This window comes from Metarhizium brunneum, chromosome 4 (genome assembly GCF_013426205.1).
Source record: "Metarhizium brunneum chromosome 4, complete sequence".
Lineage (NCBI taxonomy): Eukaryota > Fungi > Ascomycota > Sordariomycetes > Hypocreales > Clavicipitaceae > Metarhizium > Metarhizium brunneum.
This window is the reverse complement of record NC_089425.1, coordinates 1,046,217-1,068,451: the sequence shown is the minus strand read 5'-3', so window position 1 is coordinate 1,068,451 and position 22,235 is coordinate 1,046,217. Positions and strand designations below refer to the sequence as shown.

The following is a 22,235-nucleotide window of genomic DNA, read 5'->3' as shown; positions in this document are numbered from 1 at the left end:
GAGATTCGATGTTCTATCGCTTCTGGATCTCCCCCAACTTGAAAGGAGTCGTTTCTCCCCTGCCAATCAATAATACCCCCACCACCGGCACAATGGTCAAGAATGCATAAGATCGGGCAAGAAGACATGACTTAGGCACGGCATTATTTTGCCGTAACGTTTAACTGAAATAAGCAGCAGCTAGCACAAACAGGCAGGGGTCTGCCGGGGAACGGGAAGCATGTATTGCATATAAGCCTGCACTGATGGCGCCATGCAGCCAGTTTCTTTGCAACGGCACTGAACGACCATGGTCTGCATTTCGCCTCCATCTCGCCATGAGCCGTCTGGGCGTTCTGGGCAACCCCTCCATCATTGTCTTGGCTCACGCCACACCCAAACATTCAAGCGAGTTCTTCTAAGTTTGGAGGCGGCAAAACCTCCCATGGTGGTTACGAAAACAAATGTTCCCTGCAGCGAGAGAATGCGGGGAAGGTGTCATTGGCTTGTCATACAATGTATTGCAGCTACGCCCGCCCTAACTTCGTGTTTGTGCAAAGTTGGCCGGGCCCAAGGACGACTCTGGCAAATATATGGTTGCATTTAAGCCGGGGCTCCGCATACTTATAACAAACCATCGTCTCAAGCCGCACCTCTCTCTGCATGAAACGCCACTTTTCCCCGAAATCGTGTGGGGAAACAGCTTACGTCACCGTCATCGAAACAGCTGTTATTTCCGCACATGCTGGCAACAAGTGGTGAAGTAACGGCCGCGCCAAGACGCAGTATGCAGTGTTTGCTAAAGGGAGTATTCTCCCATCATATATTGGATGTAAGTCAGCTTACAGCCGCAGCTGAGAAAAATACAGGTCTCTTATGACAAGAGATGGGCGTTTTCCATCTCGGCAACGTTGTTGCGAGATGGTGTGCGGGAACGGTCGGCTCGGCACAAAGGCGGACGATGGGCGCCATTTCATCGAAACAAGCAAAAAGTGGCGCTCATCTGCTTACCACCCCTTATTTATCATAGCGAATAAGCTGTTGCGTTGTACTCCAGGGCAAGTTGTGCTACCTATCCCTCCGTGCGGCAGTTATGACTCTTATGGGCAATCTTTCGGCTGGTGTTCGGTATTAGACGCACCTCGGTCATCCAGTCAGATGGCTGACACAAGAGCCAATTCTCGACCGATTTTCGGTCCCTAATTCTTGTTTCCCTGTTACCTAGCTACTACGGCAATTTCACAATTTGGAAATCCTTCAAACATACCAAGTATGAATTGCTCAGCAGCCGTGAACGACCGCTTTGGCCCAGCGGCTGGTGAAGCCTGTCCTGGCCGGTTTGACTTTACCCTTTTGTTCGAGGAATCAATCTTGTCAACGGTTCCTTTGGGTATTGCCTGTGAGTTTCCAGACGTTGAAATTGTTTTAACCATGAGCCTTAACATGTCCAGGCCTCTGGGCGGTGGTCCGAATACATAGGCTCTCGCACGAAACAGTCAAAGTCAACGACTCAGCAATATTGCCATTGAAGCTGGTATGGAATAAAACATGTTCTCTACTCCATCACTAGTTCCTTGACGTGATTCATACAGGTGCTCTATGTTTTAATCACGTCTTTGCAAGTTGCCCTCCTGGTGCTGTGGCAGCTTGGCGACGCGGGAAGAAGTCGATTCACACTTCCATGTCTCATACTATCATTGCCAGGCTACGTCCTATTGGCAGTTGTATCATATGCCGAGCATAGACAATCAGTTCGTCCATCGACTTTACTATGTTTGTACTTTGGCATAACGTGTCTTTTGGACATGGCCCGAGTTCGCACCGCGTTCATGTTCTTGAACAGTTTACCGGTATCTTGGGTTTTGCTGCTCTGCTTGGTTGTAAAGGCGGCGTTGTTTCTCGTTGAAGTATCTGAGAAACGCAACTTGTTGAAGCCAGAGTGGAAGGATGTTGGCCCAGAGGAGACTGCGGGAATTGTCAACCGCGCATTCTTCATATGGCTGAACAACACGTTTATAAAGGGGTTTCGCACCCTTCTTACAGTTGATGTGCTATCATCACTCGATACTGAGATGCTAGAAGCTTCTAAGCCGACAAAATTGATATCATCGTGGGAGAGAGGTAGCAAGCCTGTCGTGGCAATCATTCCTTCCATCCCCCCCTCACGCCAAAGGTACTAATGCACTCGCAGCAAATCAAGAACAGGATCATTCTCTGTTCGTAACTTTCCTATGGCACTACAAATGGGCTTTTCTAGCAGGTACTCTGCCGAGACTGGCCTACACCGGGTTTAGTTACTCACAACCGTTTCTTGTCGAAAGAGTATTGGACTTTGTAGGCGAAGATAGATCGCCCGGCAGCAAAAGCACCGCGTATGGGCTGCTTGGAGCGTATGCAATTGTCTACGTAGGCCTATCTGTATGTCACTATCCATCTTCACATAGTGTTGCACATGCCTGATACAGTTAAACTAGTTGTCATACGCGGTCTACCAACACAAGACTTACCGGCTGTTGACCCTGTACCGCGGCAGTCTTGTCACAATGATATTCCGCAAAACATTGAGGATGAGCGCGTCTTCCACTTCGGAAGCAGAAGCAATCACCCTTATGAGTGCTGATATTGACCGCATCGGGTCGAGCATGTCACTTATACACGAGCTCTATGCCAGTGTGATCGAGCTTGCAGTTGCCCTGTGGCTGCTGTATAGGTTGCTTGGCATAGCAATACTCGCACCAATTGGCTGGGTAATCTGTATGTCCAAGACCAGCGCCATTTCTTATATGTACGCACAGCAGCTTACGTCGACTAGTCTGCCTCATTGCCGCAGTCCCTCTTGCCAGAGCAGCGGGAAACGCCCAGATCCCATGGCTTGAGGCCATTGAGACCAGGCTCACGGCAACCGCCAAGGCACTCGGCAGCATGAAGGCCATCAAGATGACAGGGCTGGCGGACATTGTGTCATCGCGCATTGCGGGTCTTAGGATGGATGAAATCAAAGCCTCCCGGCGTCATAGAGTCTTGAACGTTCTCGTCTTCATTTCTTGTATGCTCCCAATTGACTCGGATGTCTGGCTGGATGAGTGCTTGGCGCTAACAATGTTTGACAGACTTTGCTTCGACGGCGTTGGCGCCGGTATGGGCTTTCACCGCATTCATACTCATCGCAAAGGCCCGTGGCTCTGAAACATTGACCGAGGGAGTAGCATTCGCAGTTCTCAGCATTTTCGAGCTGTTAAATCAGCCAATTATATATATCGTTGACGGAGTTGAGCACATCCAGACCGTCATCAACTCATTTCAGCGTATCCAGACTTATTTGACTTCGCCAGAGCGAGAGGACCAGCGAGATCTTCCCGCTCCAGATATGTCGTCTGACTCCAGCGTCTTTGGAAAGGATGACATTCATGGTAAGGTCTTGAAAGATGAGAAGATGATCATTTCGCAATCACAAAGCCCCGATATTATGCTGTCTCTGAATGAGGTGTCAGTGGGATATAACCTGGAAGAAAAGATTGTCCTTGGTAGCCTGACCTTTACAGTACGTCGCGGACAGATCACGGTCATAGCAGGGCCTGTAGGGTGCGGCAAGTCAACATTACTACGAGCTATTTTGGGAGAAGTTCCATTCAAAGGGTCAATTGCGACTGGATTTAGAACAGCTGCGTACTGCCCACAGACCCCATGGTCAACCTGGGGCACGGTCAGGAATAACATTGTCGGTATGTCGCCTTGGGACAGGACGTGGTATGACGCGGTTGTGGATGCGTGTGCTCTCGATGCAGATTTCAGAGAGTTGCCTGATGGAGACCAGACAATGACTGGGACTCGCGGATCACAACTGAGTGGAGGGCAACAAATGAGAGTGGTAAGAAGTCCCTCAACTGGCAATCCATCGCATAGTCTAGTCCACTGAAGCTGTACAGTCATTCGCAAGGGCTCTGTATTCGCGGAATCCAGTCATGGTCCTCGATGACGTCTTGACGGGTCTTGACAGAACCACTGAGAGGCATATCATCGACAGAGTCTTCTCGAAAGATGGTGTGTTGAAGAAATTGAATGCGACTGTCATCATGGCTTCCAACTCAGGTGCGTACTGCTACATACACAAGCCCGATGGAAGCTAATCTTCACAGCACACCACTTGGACCTTGGTGATCAAGTTATCGTCCTTGATGAGAATGGCAGGATAGTCCGTCTAGGAATCCCCAAAACTGTTTCTCTACCAATATCACCGATCCAGCCCGACATTACACGCCCTCAGCTGGGACCCGGTGAGCAGAACGACGATGCCGAGGCATGGCAAGAAATTGACATGTTGATTAACCCCGCGACGGAGCAAAATCGCTACGCTGGCGATATGAGAGTTTATGGGTATTACGCAAACATCGCGGGTCGTTGGACCATAGGCATATACCTATTTGCTTGCTGTACTTTTGTATTCGGCATGACGTTTCCATGTCAGTACATTCCAGCCTGCTACCATGGAAGAAGTAAATGCTAAGTAGAACAGCCGTCTGGATGCAGTGGTGGACAAATGCAAACGCCGAGCACCCAAATGAGAGAACGGGGTATTGGCTGGGTGTATACGGCGCGCTTGCGGCTTTGACAATTCTAGGCTGCGCTCTGGCAGATTGGTAAATGCTATACACCTACATTGAAGCCCGTATGCTAATCTTCATAGCACTTTTAACTTGGTAGTTTTGCCAAAAACCTCTCGAAAATTCCATCAGCTGCTCCTAAACACCACAATGCGGTACGTACTCTCGAAGACTTGTTGTACAACCAACTAATCCAGAGTGTGAAAGCGCACCTATATCATTCCTGACATCTACGGATGCTGGCACAACCTTGAACAGGTATGAAAGTATTCGCACTGTTGAATCGCAGAACTAATGGTGTGCCATCAGATTCAGTCAAGATCTGGAGCTGATTGACAATGACTTGCCTCAAGCAATGGACCAGACCGTGTTTCAATTTCTGTCTGCCATCGTTTCTGCAGTTCTCGTCTTTATCGGCTCCAGCTACATTGGCGCGGCTATCCCTCTGTGCATCGTGGCTCTTTCTTTTGTCCAATTTTACTATCTGCGGACTTCCAGGCAGCTCCGACTTTTGGATATTGAGGCCAAAGCCCCGCTGTTCTCGCAATTCCTAGAAACAGTCAATGGCATCTCCTGCATTCGAGCATACGGCTGGTCAGAAGCATACATGGAGAGGAGCTACATGGCTTTAAATGTCTCCCAAAAGCCTTACTACTTACTTTGGTGTATCCAGAGGTGGTTAACGCTAGTCCTAGATCTCTTTAACGCGGGCCTTGCACTTCTCTTGGTAGGTATTGCGACTAACATCCAGGGCAGTGCGTCGAGTTTTCTTGGTGTTGCGCTCTTTAATATCGTCACATTTAGCAGTACCCTTCAAACACTCGTCACTGAGTGGACTCAGGTAGAGACTGCTCTGGGTGCGATCAATCGAATCCGGTCATTTGTTTTGAACGTGAAGAATGAGAATCTCCCCGAGGAGAACCTCCAGGTGCCCCAGAGTTGGCCAGCAACTGGAAAGGTTATATTCAACAATATCTCGGCGTCATACAAATCCAGTAATGAGCCAGTACTCAATGAAATTAGTTTTGAAGTTGAATCTGGCCAGAAAGTTGCAATTTGTGGAAGAACAGGAAGGTATGGTTCATTTTCCAGCTCCTGTGGACAAATTGTTGCGTATTGACTCTCGTGTAGTGGCAAATCTTCACTCATAGCGACATTGCTTAGACTTCTGGAGATAGATTCAGGCACGATTTTGGTAGATGGCATAGACATTAGGACTATACCACGACAGGAAGTACGCCGCAGATTAAACACAGTACCGCAAGACACATTCTTTCTTGCAGGAAAGCTGAGAGAGGATCTGGACCCCTTCCAGTTTGCTACGGATGACCGCTTAATTGAGGTCCTTCGCGCAGTGAGCCTGTGGGAAATTTTCGAGCCGATTGGCGGACTAGAGAGTGAAATTGAGGAAGAGTTACTGTCGCATGGTCAACGTCAGCTCTATTGCCTTGCTCGAGCCATCATCAGGCAGAGTCCCATACTCGTCCTGGATGAAGCAACGAGCAATGTCGATGCAGACACAGACAAGGCGATGCAAGCGCTGCTGCGAAGCGAGTTTAAAGATCAGACCATTATATCAGTTGTGCACAAATTGCAGAGTGTGCTTGACTTTGACAGGGTCATCTTGCTAGAGAATGGGCGAATGGTGGAGAGCGGGAATCCCAAAGAGTTGCTTTCCACACCGGGATCAGCGTTCCTGGCTTTATATCAAAGTCTGGGGCCTGGTCATGAGGATTAGCGATCTTGCGGGTTATCCTAGATCATTCAGCACACGACAGAGCGAAATAGACATGGTTTTGGAGTGTTTGCACCTTTTAACCCTAACCCTTACTAACACCCCTGTGGTCATTCATGTGTTGGATCGAATCCCAACTAAGCCACAAGGCAAAAATTGTACACGCCTACAAATATTGCCGTAGCAGCTGTAATTACTTTATTTAAACCAACATTATGATTGGCTATTTGGTAGTGCGCGCTGGAAGGCAAGGTGGACGCATGACATGCCGCCAAGGAAGGATTCCGATTCCGAATTCCGACTCGGATTCTTCCGCCGAGAGCCCCCACTGGAGGCCGAGAACCGGATTCCTCGGTCCTGCTCGTCCTACCCTACTCCACTGTTCTGATGGTATTATTTTTCCAACAACGATTGATGAGAGTGCACGACTACTTGAGGACAATGAAATGATCTGTCTACAGCTATATACCATAGCTACCAAGGCAGCCAGAACCTCGCTGCGATAGTGATAAAGTAGAGGCAAGACGTCTGACAAGCTTAATAATTGTGTGTGTTAGCTTCATGCGCTTTGACGGACCAAGTATGAGACAGGTTTTGGCCAAGTGGATAATTTTCCCATTGGCGTGTCCGATCGTGGATGTGACGCTATCGTCTCGGAACCCGGGACCACTACAAGCTGACGTACCCCTGGCAGAAATATAATACTTATATGTAGGACTTGACGTGCCATATTGTATTCAGCCGTCCCATCTCTAAACCGACTCCGCATTCTACATACCATTGCCACTATATGAGTAAGGCTGAAATACAAACCAGAACACTTTACAAAATATATATTCTCCCGCTGTCGTCATGAGCACAATTGAACTACGGGGTGTAGGAGGCAAACCCGTCTCAGGTAAAGCATGACCCATGAAAAACGCGACCAGAGTCATCCAACTAAATCATCCAAGTAAACACCGGCCTTTTCATCAACAACGAATTCCAGCCATCTGTCGGCGGTGATGTCTTGCCAGTGGAGAATCCTGCTACCGGTGATTTATTAGCCTCAGTATCATCAGCACAACGCGTTGATGTTGACGCGGCAGTATCAGCCGCGCAAGCCGCTTTTCGAGGCCCGTGGAAGGATGTGCTCCCAGCGAAGCGAGGAGAGCTTCTCCTGCAACTCGCCTCCCTAATGGAGCGCGACATCGATGACCTCGCTAGTCTCGAGGCTCTTGACGCGGGCATCTTGGCCGGGGAATCCAAGGGCCTCCACGTTCCGCAGGCGTGCGAGACGCTACGGTATTTCGCCGGATGGGCCGACAAGATTACCGGGCAGTTGCTTCATATCCCCCAGGGCTATGCCTACACTCGACGAGAACCTATCGGGGTATGCGCCGCTATTGTCCCGTGGAATGCGCCGTTGTAAGTAGCCCAAACCCCACAAATTGCCTCGTGACCGAGACTTCGGCTTCCTGACATGGGGTGATGGGGTCGATGTAGGATTATAACCTGCTGGAAGCTCGCTCCTGCCATCGCCGCCGGCAACACGCTGATCATCAAGACGCCGGAAGCAGCACCGTTGTATGGACAAAAACTCGCGGCGCTCGTCCGTGAGGCTGGCTTTCCACCGGGAGTCATCAACATCATCACCGGAGAAGGTCCAGTGGCTGGGCAGGCTCTCGCCGAACACTTGGGCGTCAAGAAGCTTGCCTTTACCGGGAGTTCCATTGCGGGCCGCCAAATCCTCAAGGCTTCCGCCGACTCCAACTTTAAAAAGGTGTCGTTGGAACTGGGAGGCAAAAGCCCGTCCATTGTCTTTGCAGACGCAGATCTTGAGAACGCGTTATTCTGGACGACTCTGGGCATTACGGCAAATAACGGGCAGGTGTGCGCCGCGGGATCGCGCATATATGTGCACTCGTCCGTATACGAGAAATTCCTTCATTCTTTTGGAGAGAAGATTAAGCAGTCGTCTCCTGGTGACCCTCTGTTGCCTGAGAGTACAAAAGGCCCAATTGTAAACAAGAAGCAGATGAGCCGCATCATGGGGTACATTGCACATGCAAAGGAGTCTGGCCTTAGGGTAATTGGCGGGAGCGAAAACAACACCTCTCAGGGATACTTCGTGCCCAGTGTGGCTTTCGCCGATGTACCAAACGACTCGCGTCTCATGCAGGAGGAGATATTTGGCCCTGTAGCGGTATGTCTATGCCCCAAGACTGGTATTTATCATGTCAAGGTTGCTTGATTGCTAATTTCTGTCTTCTTCAAGTCCATTGCCAAGTTCGAAACTGAGGAAGAGGTCATCGGGTTGGCCAATAACAGCAGCTATGGACTGAGTGCAGCCATTTTCACCAGCAACATTCATCGTGCGGACCGAGTTTCGGCTGCACTCGAGAGTGGCCAGGTCACGGTAAACTGCTGGGGTCTGCTGAACGCCAACGCGCCGTTTGGAGGCGTGAAAGAGTCCGGGTTCGGCCGGGATATGGGACAGGAAGCGCTTGAGGACTGGTTGGTGACGAAGAGTGTTAAGCACAACATCCTACCTGCCTAAAGGGAAGAACCCTTGGGCTGCCCAGGCCTCTCAAAACGCTCATATGTAATTATGTAGAAATGGTTCTGCGGATAGAGTAGTTGGGGTAGACGTTGCTTCTCATCATATCCATACTGGTCAATTTGTTTCCCAAGGCTTACCAAATGACGTCGAGCCCCAGGAGACAGATGTGAGAATGTCTGGACTCTTGTATCGCTTGTCTGACCCAAACTAACAAGGTACTACTGATGCGGAAATGCTTCGTAGCCATGAATTCATTGGCTTGTAGCAGTACTTGAAGCGATTTGACACAAATAATGACGTTGGTGAGAGGCCCTAGCTGTTGGAAATTGAACATCTACTTGTTAGTTTAATATGCGTGTCTCGCATCACACTCATGGTTCAGTGCGTGGCTGTTAAACTACACCGATAGCGTAGTGAAAGTCCCCCTCAGGACTTGAGGATTTAGCCCTCGCTTATTAGTAGTAATCTCAGAGTGATGAGAGCACTTATAGCGTTGTACCTTTGTAGTAGCGACATTCTATAGAATTTAGATAAGCGGCAAATCTAAGATGTTTCCACATATATTTGTTAGGCAAGGACGAGGAAGAACTATGAGCTAGCGTAATCATGTGCGTAACTATGGAGGAGTGTGCTATAGATACCAGCAGATGGCGACTCAGACGATCTAGAGATATGATGAACCACTGTTACGTAGAGTCTACTCGTAATCCGAGTCAAATTCTCCACAGATATGACGACGTGCATCGACAAAAACTAGGTACGATCATTGACATCGAACTTCTTTTGATGAGCAGCGCAGAAATGATGTGACAGTCCAATCTGCGTAATTTCCTCCATCTCCGAAGGTGTCAGACTAAAGGTCAACGCTTTCCTATACTGTGTCAAACGGTCTGGATTCCGGGTGGTCGTGATAGCAACTACGTTCTGTTGATTATGCCAGTTGAAAAGAATGGCACTTGGCTCGACGTCATACTTCTTGCCTAGGGTCTCAAGTAGTGCATCGAGAGGACCGCACTTTCCCTTGGTAAGAGGCACCAAACCTTTGAATGCCATAACCTGGATGCCATTTTCTTTGCATCCAAGGCACGTACTGGTTCGCACGTTGCAAATATGGTTGGAATTCGATCTGGTTGATCACCGGAGGTGAAACAGCGCTCTGCGATGGACTTTGCTTTGCCTCATGCCTTGACTTGCTCCATGTCTTTCCACGCTTTCTCGAGATCTTCATCGTTCTTGGCGAAGAAAGGCGCATGAATGAGGTACCTAATCAAAGTGACGCAAGCATGAATGATTTGCCAGTGCAGACTTGGCCAGGCTTGACTCACATATCAACATCGGAGAGCTGTAGCTTCTTTAAGCTGTTGTCGATGGCTTGGAGAATATTGAAGACATTGTCCTGGACCTTGGTCACGATGAAGAGTCGCTCTCGAGGAACGCCACACTCGCGAATCGCGACACCCAGCTCTTCCTTGGTCCCGTAGGCGTCTGCACGATCGATGTGAGAGAAGCCTGCGCCAATTGCCTTCTTTAAGATATCAACGAGTGACTGGTCAAAAGGACCTTTGCCGTCGGGCTTGTACCATGCGGTACCTGTTCCGAAACCGAGCTGCGTTGGAAGTAAATGACTACCTGTGTATCATGGAGCAGAGGAGGAATGACCTACCTTGGGTACATGTATGGAATTTCCATTCCTGAGCGGCAACGACTGAATCTCCATTTTTTCCGGCCGACAAGACTGTCGGTATTCTAACCGCCTTCGTTGCAGTTAACAAGCCCGATTGCTTTGCAATGGAGCAAGCTGAAACTTTAGAGCAGAAGAACTCGACCGTGCAAGGAAGCATTGACATTAATGGAACAGTCGATGCATATGCTTGAAGCTAAGACAACTCAAGGCTTCCTGTTGCTAAAATAACGGCAATCGATTATTTGAGGCAGCAAGGTTAGTGGGGCAGACACACAATGCAGTTGCTCCCGTGGGCCGTGTGACACCAGACGGAAGTCACGTTGTCAAAAAGGCACCAGACGGGTCGAACCTTGAACCCGACGAATTACACAGGGGCTCGAGACCTATTTGAGGCCTTAGGCTTCTAGGCTCGCTTGCTCACCAATGTTTCATATAAATAGGTACTTGAAGGTTATCTGCCCTTAAGCCTTAGAAGAAAACTAAGGACTTTTAATATTAAAGCGAATTATTAGCTCCATACTATTAATTCAACCGCTTATTATAAGCTTTTATTATAACTATTTTAGGTGCTAAACTGACTTGTTTCTTTTTAAAAAGGATTTTAAACGCGATTTTTCGGAATTCTCTTCAAATTGAAGCTATTTATAGGTATTTATATAGATATAACTAGCATAATATATTAATAATAAGAGTCTTTTAAGCCCTCTTTTAAATTTATATATTTTCGCTTTTATTTATGCCTGTGTTCTATATAAATTTACGAGAGGTAACCTTTTATAAAGCTTATAAGAACCTAGTTATTAAACTGCCCGAGTTCTTGATCTCGCCTAGGATCAAGCAAGTGTGATTCTCACCGACTTCAAACATGCCAATATCTCCTTGAACGCACTACAACGCAGACTTATCTGAGTTGCTTTGACTAGAGAGCTGATCTACTACTAGTGCGGTGATGTAGGCAGTGACGACATCGACATCAAGCTGGATCGCTTCTGGTGAATTATCTTTGGGGACGTGTAGAAAAGCGGCCATTCCGAGCATTGATATGTAGTTTAATTGCAGTTCTGCCAGAGACGAGTAAAGTCGGTACTCGCAAAAGCCGCTGTTGGGGTCGGCAGAAGCCCGAATAGGTATTTCCTGAGATGACCAACAATGTAAGCCTTTTAGCTGTAAAACGACGTAGGGGGTAGGAGAGACGTACTGGAAATGTGACCTTTACACGCGCCACAGCCGTGTCAGAGTCGAAGGCAGGATCAAGACTCTCTGGGAGTCCAAGTTTTTGAAAGTATTCCTTGTTGATGTACACGCCGTCCTCGCCAGGTCTCTCGTACCCATCTCGGTACGCAATTCTCTCAGCTTGGAACTCTGGGACTGCAGTAGTCATCCCAAGGTGAAGGCCGAAAGCAAAATCGACCACTTCATCTTCTTGATCATGGCTAGGCTCAGAAGGAAGGAAGATCGTCGAGCGGTCCAGACCTTTTCAATCATCTTCAAGATATCCTCATAGATATCGAACGAATCACTGTGGTATTTGAGAACGACAATATCGGGCTTGCCAAGGCGGCTGATAAGGCTCGGGGTGGCGTCTCGAATTACACGCGAACTGTTGTACTTGTTCTCCTTATAAGGCTGGCGAATTTATCAGCATGGCTATCCATAGAGGGAAGAGAGTAGACAAACCGCATTGCCAGTGATAAAGATAATCGTTGTGCTACCATTGTTGAGGCTCATGGCAGGGCAAGACATAAGGCCGATTGAGAGGAAGGCCTTTACCTAGTGGCATCAATTAGCACCAGCATTACTGTTACACGGAAAAGGCCCAACAGATCGTGAATTATAATAAAAGGGCTTTACTAATATAGGACTTATTAGTTATATAGCTTAAATATATACCTAGGTATACGCTTTAAGCTTAAGTATTTTATATATATATAAGGTAATTACCTTTTTTTTATAGTAACCTAAAATCTTAGAGACCCTTTAAGATTAGTATTAAATTAGGCCCTTTTGCTCTAAGCCTTCTATATCGAACCCTTGTCACAATCACGTAGCCTTCCTGCCAAGGAGGCAGAGATATCGGCTAGTGTAGTGCAGTAACCGTTTTGATTGAAGGCGTCAGAGTTCTGGATTCCAATGAGACCACCCGAGCTGTTCCAATAGGTCGTGCGGCGACACACCTTGGTTGCCAATATGTAACATGATATCCCTGCAGCTAATTGATTCCTTTGTGTCCATGTCGGAGTCCGGCGTCCACCCCTGTCAAGCGCCACGGGAGGTGGATACTTAACCGGGCCCTAATCAATCGGTAAGCCATTCATGAGCCGGAGCCCCCCACCTGCCATGAGGACACCCCACAACCGGTGGAATCTCGGCATCTTGATTGGATCCATCGATGCGGGGTATATGGCGAGTGTCTCTATGTAGATGGCATGACTGGAGAGGGTCAAGTTTGCAAATCAACTGTCAATGGTCATATTTTTCCGCTACTGAGCTTGTAGGAGTTCATTCCTCTTGGTCCAGCTAGGGCCTTGTATTGGCTTAGTCGGCAGCTTCATTCTTCCTCCTCTCGAACGACGCGCATAACCTGTTCATCCCTCCCCCATCTACCGCTTGGAGCCAAAAGCAAGCATTGTAGATGTCAAGTGCGACCTATCCGCCCTTTACAAGAAAACACCCATACACCATGATGGATCCCTCGTCGCTAGGACTCAGAAAAATGGATTCCCGCCTTTTTGGCTGTAAACACGGCGATCAAGTCCATAAGCGGTGGTGAAAGGGCGTCATAAGTTTGAAGCCCGAGTTGTTTGAACTTGGCCCTCACGTCATCCATGCGCCGGGGATCAAATCCCTGCTCAATAATAGAAGACACAAAGGCCGCAAATTGCGGCTCCTGCCACCCTTTGTTGTCAGACAGCTCAACATGCACAAAATCCAGCCCCTTGAACGGATGGTCTTTTTCAATGCGGCCGTACAAGTGAACCCCGCAGTCTGTGCAGGCATGTCGTTGGATTGCGGCCGTCTTGTCCACGACGACGAGCTTCGACCCATTGGCAATCACGGAGAGGCTATCCCGAGGCACAACGCCAACAATGGAGAAGAGTGCACCGTGTGGTTTCCAGCACTTGGAACAGCCGCAGGCGTGATTGTGGGCGACATTGCTCTTCAGCGAAACGGCCACCTTGTCGGATGGGCAGTGGCAGTATAGGGTTCCGCCGGCAAAATTGGCTTCGCCTTTGACGATACCACCGTCGATAAGAGGATGAAGGGAAAGGGTCATTGTAGCAGGTATGGTAGGTAGGCAGTGTTTTGTGATCAGTTTTATGGCACATACAGTAACAAACTGCCAAACGATCGGTGACTGCAAGTATTTATATACATGCATGTGGCAATCGAACAGAGCCAAGAGAACCCCCGCGCGTACGGAGAAAAGCCGGACAATGACCATTTCGTTAGTTTTCCTACCAATAGAGAATATCAACAGCTCTGATGCCGGCGCCACGTATATTGGAGGTCGAACTAGTTGACTTCGCCGATGATCGGGGCCAATATAAATCGAATCCCGCAGCCCGCGATTCTCCCGAATTCCCGAGCAAATAGCGAGTCAAGTCTCCCCGTGTGGCGCATAGCATGCCGAGACGAATGATGTCAATTGGTTTGCTGTTGACATCTTTCACTACTGTACCCTGATTAAGTTGAAAGTTTCAAGATTTTCCAAGAAAAGGTCTGCCATATGGAAGCGGGATTGGTGTAACCGTCGAATAAACCTACCGAAATAAGAATTCTGTGCACTATGATTGTCGACACATCTATCGCCTGCCTTGATGCGCATTTGACAAACACGGATGGTAATGTGCGAGCTGCGACAGATGCTGTTGATTGGACACCACCGCCGTTGGCCTGTCCTTGCGTATAAATAATGATAAGTTGCTACGTGGCGCCGGGGAATCCCAGCAATGCGAGATTCTACGCTACAGCCTCCTTGCCCGCGCCTTATTTCCTGCACGTATGACACTATTACACCTCGACGGCGAGACGTCAACAGTGGCCCAGAAGTAGAAAGTAGTCATCATCGGCAGTAGATGGGGCAGTTACCGGCTAGGACACGGCATCGACCACCGCAAGTACCATGACACCCTCATTTCGCCCGAAAAAACCAACTTCTGCAGTGACGCCTCTCCTTGCCAGTGCTGCCTGCAGGCTTTTTGATCCTCGTGTCGCCCATGAGCCCATTCGTCGAAGGGACTTCCATGCTAGGTATATCAAGGCATATGTCATTGATGTCGTTTTCCATACGCAGACAGTCGTCTGCCAGCCGGCCTTTGAGCAGTTGAAGGATGAGCAGTTCAACGTCTTCTATGACAAGATGGTCATCACGCCGGGACGCCGCAGCAACAAATTTGGTATTCCCAATGTGGAGGAGAACGCAATCTTCGTAAAGAATGTGGCCAACGCAAACACGATGCGCAGCCGGGTCAACGATTTACTCGAGATGGCGTCATTGCCCCGTGTGTCAGAAGTTGCTTCACATCTTTAACGTTGGAGGTGGTCCTACAGGCATTTAGGTGGCAGCCGAGTTGACGGATCTCTTTGACGGCGATTTGGGTCTTTTATTTTCACACCTCAAGGACGAGGCATCGGTAGCGGTACTATTCGAAATGATTCGAAATGAGCAACCGTGAGATCAGTGTTTGGGCTGCGGCCGGGACCGTAGAGAATGTGACTGTGAGGAAATATCTCCTCAGGATGCCCTTCCTGGCGCTGCCAACCATCTAGCACATGGTCTTCAAATCAATGGGCAAATGACGTGCCAGGCAGGGAAATGTCAATGGTGTATCGGGAAAGGGGCAGGGCTAGGATGCTAAAATTGGTGAGCCTTTGTCAGTAAATAAGGGACTGCTTTGGGTTCACCATATTCGCTTTGGTATTTGGATAACCCTCCAACGTTTCCCGCGGCAATCTGCTGTGGGTTGCCGTGCGTTTCTGATGTGTCAAATTCCTCATTTGATCGCTTCCTGTCCAGAGCTGTCCAGAGAAGCGGCGGACCACATCGTCGGGTCTAGAACAAGTGTCCAACTGGTGTGTACGATCTTGATAGCATCTCTCTTTGTAATCCTGGAACCAGGTTTAGCAGCCTCACAACACCACAAAGTCAAGTCATCCTCGAAATTTCCGCTTGCAGTGCTCTTCACGTCATCTCGCCGTCCTCTCCAGGGAACGTTTCTCTGCCCTGATTATACAGACAGTTGTATGGCCTCTGCAGCACAGTCAGTACCAAGTACGTGAGGATGCCACTCGTGCCAGCGTACCCGGCCTTCTGTTTCATAAATCACACGTCCCCTAAGCTTGGACCAGACCCTTCCCTTCCTTAGAAGGAACAAACGTAAGCTATGAAGAGTGCCTGCCAACTATGGACGTCTTTGTTGTGCTGTGCACGTGACGGTCTCGACCCCAACACAAAAACACCAGACAGGTTCTGATGCCCAAGAGTCAAGACCTTGCCCACGACTTTCCACTTTCCCCTCGGACTATTCCTACGACCAAAGACACCATTTTTCTTCCGTATTTCATTACTTACCATTTGAATCTCTGTCTAAGGGTATTGGAACAACCAGGGCGTCCCATTCGTTCTAACCTGATCGACTCGAAGACAATATCGATAACACTCACCTGGAAAAAGGAGACTCGTTCAACAATGGATTATTGGCGTGAAGCGAACTCTGTTATAAATAATGAATCATCATGGGTGTATAAAAGCAAAAGGAAGCGCAATCTACACTCCAGGCTACTGTATGTACCATCGACATAAGCTGTTTGAAGAGATGTCAATAACAGCGATGCAGGTTATTCGATGTCCACGGTTTTTGCCCCGAATCTGGTTGGGTGCCTGACCCTTACCCGCCGCCGCTATTCGAAATGAAGAAATTAAAGCTTTGTATCTCTAATATGGCTTATAAAAACCCAACCGCAGACATTGATAACCTGGCGCAGCAGCTGCTGAGAGACGTATCATCTGCCATGACAGATGACGCCGACTCCGGTTCCAAATCCGACTCCGACTTCGAATCCGACTCTCCTCAGGATAGTAATTCCGTATGTTTTCGGGTTTTGCGGCATGATCTGAGGTGCCATAAATATTGAAACTATTTTTAGTCTCTGCTCCATCCTACCCTTGTTTTCGCAGCACATGATATCGGCGGCACAGTATTAAAAAGAGTAAGAAGCAATTGAGATATTACATCGCCTCCTTGAAGAAGATGAATGCAGAGCGTTTGCTAATCCTTCACGCCTCATCTCGCTTGCAGGCTCTTGTCATGGCCTCGAGGAACCTTGAATACAAAGACATATTACAGAACACTTCACTGGTGGTATGCCCCCATCCCACCAATATGGCACGAGTTCAAACACAGTATGGAATCTTAATAACTCAAATGAATTCATTCTGCGCTTGTTTAGCTCTTCTTCGGCACCGCACACAGAGCTTCAGATGCTCTACCGTGGGGCCACACACTATCTAGGATGCTGCGTATCTGTTTCACTAGGAAATATGGCACTTGGGCCCCCGACTTTGTGCGCCAACTCTCTACCTTGCATGAGAAACTGGCTGAAGATTTCGGCTCTATTGGTGGCCAGTTTCAGATCGTTAATATCTTTCAAAATAAATCTCAATCTGCCAACTATGAAACTGTGAGAGACAAACCCATTTGCTCTTAGGGGCCTCATAGCTGATATATGTGGTATGGTCTAATTCCTTGCAGATAGTCGATAAATTCGCTGCGACTTTGGATCGAGACAACGAGATTCAGATCGGTGTTGACGCAAGCTTTACTATGATGGGCGATGCTTGCGTGCCCGAGCTCCGCAAGGTTACGACTGACTTGCTCATCAATGCACTGACTAGTTAGACTCCCCATTATCTTTACGACACTACCACGTGCATACTGATATAATGGGATTATTAGGGAAGTGGAAGGACTATGTGACTGGTATGCGATTGCTTTCCCGAGGCGACTTGGAAACTGGAAACCGTCCAAATTCCAAGCCAATATACAGGCATCTCTGCGACTGGATTCTATCGAAACCTGTGCTTGAAGATTGGGTGAATTCAACAACCCGACACTTACAGGTCCTCACGGTTAATCCAACAGTGGACCAGACCTCATTCCTGAGCTCAATTACTGCGTCCATTCAGGATATGAGGAAGAATCAAACCGGTATTTTTATCACCGCTTCCTATGATCAGCTTGGAAAGGGAACTTACAAACGTGCAAAGCTTCTGGCCTCTCTAGTATCACAAATACTCTATCGGTGCCCGCGCTTGTTTCTTGAAATTACAAATTACCAGGATGAACTGAGGAGTGCTATTTGTAGATCCAATATTACTTGGATTGAGTGGCTCTTGTGGAAGAGTCTCGAGACCCTCCTATGCTGTTCTGCAACTAACCAGATCTTCTGCATCATCCATCAGTCGCAGCAGCCAAGATCTCTTGATTGCCATGAGTCATTTATTGCAGACCTAGCGGCACTGAGTGAATTAAAGGAAGTTCCGAGCAAAATCCTGATCATAGGAAATGCTGTGTCTGACACAATACCCGAGAAAACGACATCTCATGCTGAAGTCAACCTCGGGGAAGCAGAAGCGCATGCTGAACTGCGAAAGGACCTCGAACGGCAACTAGACCTCGTGGGCGAAAGAAATCGAGGTTCATTTCCATTGAGAAGCACCATTCTGGACCGCATCTTTATGGGATCAATAGATCTCCGGCGCACCCGCTATTTTCTTCGGTACATTGAACATTTACCAATTCTCACCGAAGCAGCCATGAAGAAGGCGTTGCATCAGTTTTTGACAGACAACAGTGCGTTTTCGGCGATTTTGGAGCTGGTTCCGCCAAGTTCTCGATTATTGGTAAAAGATGCGTTATCCTGGATTGTGCATTCCATGCGGCCGCTAACATGCGATGAGCTACGGGTAGCGTTGTCCATCCCAGGCTGCGATGATGATGACGGTGACTCTCGAAAGACGGGCAGAGTTTCACCTGACGCTGCGGCAGGGCTTGAGAATATCCTCTGTGGTGTGGTAGAAATCGATAACAACACCATCTACCTAACACACGAGAATTTCGGGGCGTTTCTCGACCATCCCCATCCTGAAATGTCCTGGTGCAGAATGGGCCATACTGCCCATTCTGACATCGCTCGGCGTTGCTTGACATATTTGTCTCACCACCTCGGTGCTCACCCACATGGCCAGGAAACATCCTCCAACACAGTTGGGGCCAAGTCTGCCATGGAAACTCAGAAATGCCCTTGTTGGTGTAATTTTGGTGGTGTAACGGGTGAAATACCCTTTCTCGAGTATACAACTCAGAACTGGCACAAGCATCTCCAACTAGGCCCGCTCGAAATGGATGAACAAGTCAGAATCTTCCTTGATATTGATAAACAATGGGAAAACTGGGCGACATCATTATTACGCCATAGAGGTGTCGCCAATGACAGCTTTCGACCAAATCGAGTCTGTGCACCGACAAACCTTCATGGTATGCTTGGAATTCCACTTGCTCAAGCCGTTGATATCGCGATACGAGCCATCTCGCTGCCACATTTCGAACAAACAACCGAGTGGTCGTTGGTATTCTTGGCTGTTGTCCAAGGTGGCGATATCTCAACGATGTTGAATGTCCAGGAGGTAATGAACGAACCGAACAAGGAATCAACACTTATGGAGGCGTTCGCAACTGGGTCCGACGATACCTTGTGCGAGCTGTGTAAGCTTCAACCGGACTTTGTTCGCGCCAGGTTCGACATCATTCTTTCCCATGCAGCCAAACTTGGGAACAAGCGCCTGATGGAGTTTCTCTTGGGTGAGAAAACTCATAGCTGGCCTAGACATGTCGATACGTCCGGGCTAACCCCGTTATATGAAGCTGTGAAATGGGGTCATACCATCATGAGCAAGAGACTCTTCGATTGGTACAGGTCTAGCCCTAATTTTCAACTCACCGAGCCTGGCCAGGATCAATCTATTCTACACGTCGCCGCGCGACATGGAGACTCAGGCCTCATAGCAATGATATGTACTGCGGGAATGGATATCAATGGCCTTGACTCCGCTAACATGTCCCCGTTGTATCTTGCAGCAAGACATGGACATGTCGATGCTGTGAATCGGCTTCTGAGTGCTCAAGCGAACACCGATAGTGCGGATCTGAATGGTGACACTGCTCTACACGCTGCAAGCCGTCGTGGATTCTGTCAGATTGCTTCAGCTTTGATTCGCTACGGCGCGAATGTCAATATGGCAAACATCGAAAGAAATACAGCCCTACACGTGGCCATTGATAGTGGTCATGCGAATATTGCTCTCTGCCTTCTCGGGCTAGATGAAAATACTGCCGATGTTCAAAATGATCAAACATTATGTGGAGGCAAAGGGAATGCCCCTCCTGAGGAATATGCCTCCAATGCCGCGAGATCCGAAGACGGCGCTTCGAAGAGCGTTGACGGAGATCCCGTTACTCTGCCGGCTGCAACTACCAGCACCATCTTTGGAGAGACTTCTCTTGGGCTAGAAGAGACTAGCATGGCGAGACCGTCCACAAATGGGAGCAATACTCCATGTCGCTCGAGGGTCACCATGGATGTTAACATTGAGCCTCCTCTCCTCTTGCTTGCTACGAGAGGGAATCATCTCAAAATTATCGACGCACTGCTCAAGTGCAAGGTGTCATGTGACAGTAGGGATGAATTGGGTAGATCAGCACTTCACATTGCTTCAGAGTATGGGCATTACGAGGTTTTCCGTCAACTTGTTGAAAATGGAGCCGACGTTAATCTCATAGCCCAACATCATACCTCTGTACTTCATGAAGCATCTGGGAGAGGCCACACCGACATAGTTGAGGGACTGCTAGATAAAGGCGCAGATGCGGGCCTGAAGCATATTACACGCGTGACAGCACTTCATTTTGCCTGCAAAGGTGGCTACATCAAGACTGTCCAAGCTCTGCTACCACGTTCCACTAAGCATGATCGCGAAAAGGCTCTTCGTGTCGCTGCGGAATTCGGGTGGGTGGGTATCTTGGTCCTCTTACTAGACTCGGGCACAGACAAGGATGCCAAAGATGGCCAGCTCAACTGTGCTCTTCACTTGGCCGCAGCCTTCGATTATCCCCGGGTTGCTGAAGTGTTGCTTCGCAGAAGAGCGAGGTTGGACATGAAAAATTCCTACGGAGAGACACCATTGCATCGGGCCGCGAGGAATAATTCTCTCGGAGTAATGCAGTTACTTATATCCGCGGATGCCGACATGAATGTGGAAGACAATGCGGGTAGGACCTCGCTCTTCCTTGCGGCCGCCGAAGATTGCCCCGAGGCTGTCCGATTACTTTTGGAGAATGGTGCCAGTCTAATAATCCCACGAACCTCTAAGTATGACGATTATAAGAACATCTTGGATCTCTCACTCGACAGATTCAGCCCCAACGTTACCAAGTTGATACTAGATCGCTGCATGGAGTTGAATTATCGCATTTCTACCTTGGTCTCGTCTGAGATGCTTCAATGTCTTTCGACAGAGTCTGGAAAAGACCTCGCCAAGATACGAATCGTCTTAGATAGCAATCTAGACCCGAACAAGGTCATTGGTGACATAGGGACCATCCTTCATTATGCTGCTTTCCACGGTAGCTTAGATGTCGTCCAACTCCTCCTGGAGTCCGCAGACAGATTGGATTTGAACATCATCGCAGGGGAATCTGGAACGGCTCTTCAAACTGCAGCGTGTTCAGGGACAAGACATGCTCCAGAAATCATCCGTCTCCTCCTAGAAAACCAGGCCAACCCGAGAATAGTCGGTGGTCCCTTTGGGACAGCACTACAAGCCGCAGCCATAGCATCAAACTTCCACGGCAAAGATTCAAATACAATCGCGTTAAACATCGCCAGGCTTCTCTTACCCCACGATGTTGTCAATCTTGTCGGCGGCAAACATGGTACAGCACTTCAGGCGGCAGCCTGTGATGGAAGCATCGAGTTCGCCAAGCTCCTTCTCAAGGACGGCGCGGAAACGCATACTGTCTGTGGCCTCTACGGCACAGCTCTTCATGCTGCGGTCGCGAAATCTGCCAGCCTTGAGATGGTGAGCCTGATCCTTGAACAGACCAACCTGGGCCCGGACCAGCAAGATATCGAGGGTCGCCTGCCTTTACATCTTGCTGCTGCTCACTGCACCCCGGGCCTGGTGAAGCTACTTACCAAGGGAGAAGCAAATTTCCGAAGCGTCGATAAGTTTGGCAGAAACGCTCTTCACTTTGCCGCAGGGAGCGGATCAATGATCGTAATAAAGATGATTCTTGGCAGCCACCCTGATTTGATCCACGTCCGGGACAACGATGGTTGGTGCCCAATCCACTGGGCATGTCGAAACCACTCCACGTCTTCCGGTTTAGTTTCTTTCCTGCTACAGCAGGGTGCTGATGGCCTCGCAAGGACCAAGAGTCACTGGACGCCGTGGCATGTGGCAACTTACCACGGCAAGTCTCTGGCAGCCCAGGAGCTAACAAAACCCCGTAGCGATGCAAAGAATAATTACCCCATCAGAGGAAGAGGACTGAGAGAGTTGACGGAGCTCCCAGAAGCCGCAGCTCGTTCTACAGTGTCATCCTGTGACAGCTGCTTTTGTGTAAGTGCATGCGC

The 22,235-nt window shown here is 48.8% G+C and overlaps 7 protein-coding genes across 7 annotated transcripts; 4 read left to right on the top strand and 3 right to left on the bottom strand.

Annotated features, from left to right (window-relative positions):
- Nucleotides 1–1,784: 1,784 nt before the first annotated feature.
- Nucleotides 1,785–6,318, top strand: abcB_6 (ABC multidrug transporter B; the record flags this gene model as incomplete). The annotated part of the gene is made up of 12 exons (XM_014685204.2): nt 1,785–2,100; nt 2,171–2,397; nt 2,454–2,733; nt 2,792–3,025; nt 3,090–3,847; nt 3,906–4,068; nt 4,116–4,439; nt 4,493–4,616; nt 4,664–4,735; nt 4,788–4,838; nt 4,890–5,654; nt 5,712–6,318. 12 exons carry the CDS (start codon nt 1,785–1,787, stop codon nt 6,316–6,318), a joined length of 3,921 nt encoding a protein of 1,306 aa, XP_014540690.2.
- Nucleotides 6,319–7,167: 849 nt separating this feature from the next.
- Nucleotides 7,168–8,854, top strand: ALTA10_1 (Aldehyde dehydrogenase; the record flags this gene model as incomplete). Its single annotated transcript, XM_014685205.1, has 4 exons — nt 7,168–7,213; nt 7,269–7,722; nt 7,801–8,500; nt 8,573–8,854. The coding sequence occupies 4 exons, from the start codon at nt 7,168–7,170 to the stop codon at nt 8,852–8,854; spliced, it is 1,482 nt and encodes a 493-aa protein (XP_014540691.1).
- A 1,181-nt stretch (nt 8,855–10,035) lies between these two features.
- I3ACR (NAD/NADP-dependent indole-3-acetaldehyde reductase) lies at nt 10,036–10,574 on the bottom strand (the record flags this gene model as incomplete). The annotated part of the gene is made up of 3 exons (XM_014685207.1): nt 10,036–10,120; nt 10,183–10,463; nt 10,521–10,574. 3 exons carry the CDS (start codon nt 10,572–10,574, stop codon nt 10,036–10,038), a joined length of 420 nt encoding a protein of 139 aa, XP_014540693.1.
- An 855-nt stretch (nt 10,575–11,429) lies between these two features.
- G6M90_00g069810 (uncharacterized protein) lies at nt 11,430–12,269 on the bottom strand (the record flags this gene model as incomplete). Its single annotated transcript, XM_066130922.1, has 4 exons — nt 11,430–11,675; nt 11,740–12,014; nt 12,062–12,167; nt 12,219–12,269. 4 exons carry the CDS (start codon nt 12,267–12,269, stop codon nt 11,430–11,432), a joined length of 678 nt encoding a protein of 225 aa, XP_065987205.1.
- A 970-nt stretch (nt 12,270–13,239) lies between these two features.
- On the bottom strand, nt 13,240–13,815 carry G6M90_00g069800 (uncharacterized protein; the record flags this gene model as incomplete). Its single annotated transcript, XM_014685208.1, has 1 exon — nt 13,240–13,815. One exon carries the CDS (start codon nt 13,813–13,815, stop codon nt 13,240–13,242), a length of 576 nt encoding a protein of 191 aa, XP_014540694.1.
- An 849-nt stretch (nt 13,816–14,664) lies between these two features.
- On the top strand, nt 14,665–15,072 carry NDB2_1 (External alternative NAD(P)H-ubiquinone oxidoreductase B2; the record flags this gene model as incomplete). Its single annotated transcript, XM_014685209.1, has 1 exon — nt 14,665–15,072. The coding sequence occupies one exon, from the start codon at nt 14,665–14,667 to the stop codon at nt 15,070–15,072; it is 408 nt and encodes a 135-aa protein (XP_014540695.1).
- A 1,409-nt stretch (nt 15,073–16,481) lies between these two features.
- SAT10_0 (Ankyrin repeat domain-containing protein SAT10) lies at nt 16,482–22,153 on the top strand (the record flags this gene model as incomplete). Its single annotated transcript, XM_066130921.1, has 7 exons — nt 16,482–16,628; nt 16,689–16,751; nt 16,841–16,903; nt 16,992–17,222; nt 17,294–17,435; nt 17,498–21,934; nt 22,113–22,153. 7 exons carry the CDS (start codon nt 16,482–16,484, stop codon nt 22,151–22,153), a joined length of 5,124 nt encoding a protein of 1,707 aa, XP_065987082.1.
- Between the last annotated feature and the right edge of the window lie 82 nt (nt 22,154–22,235).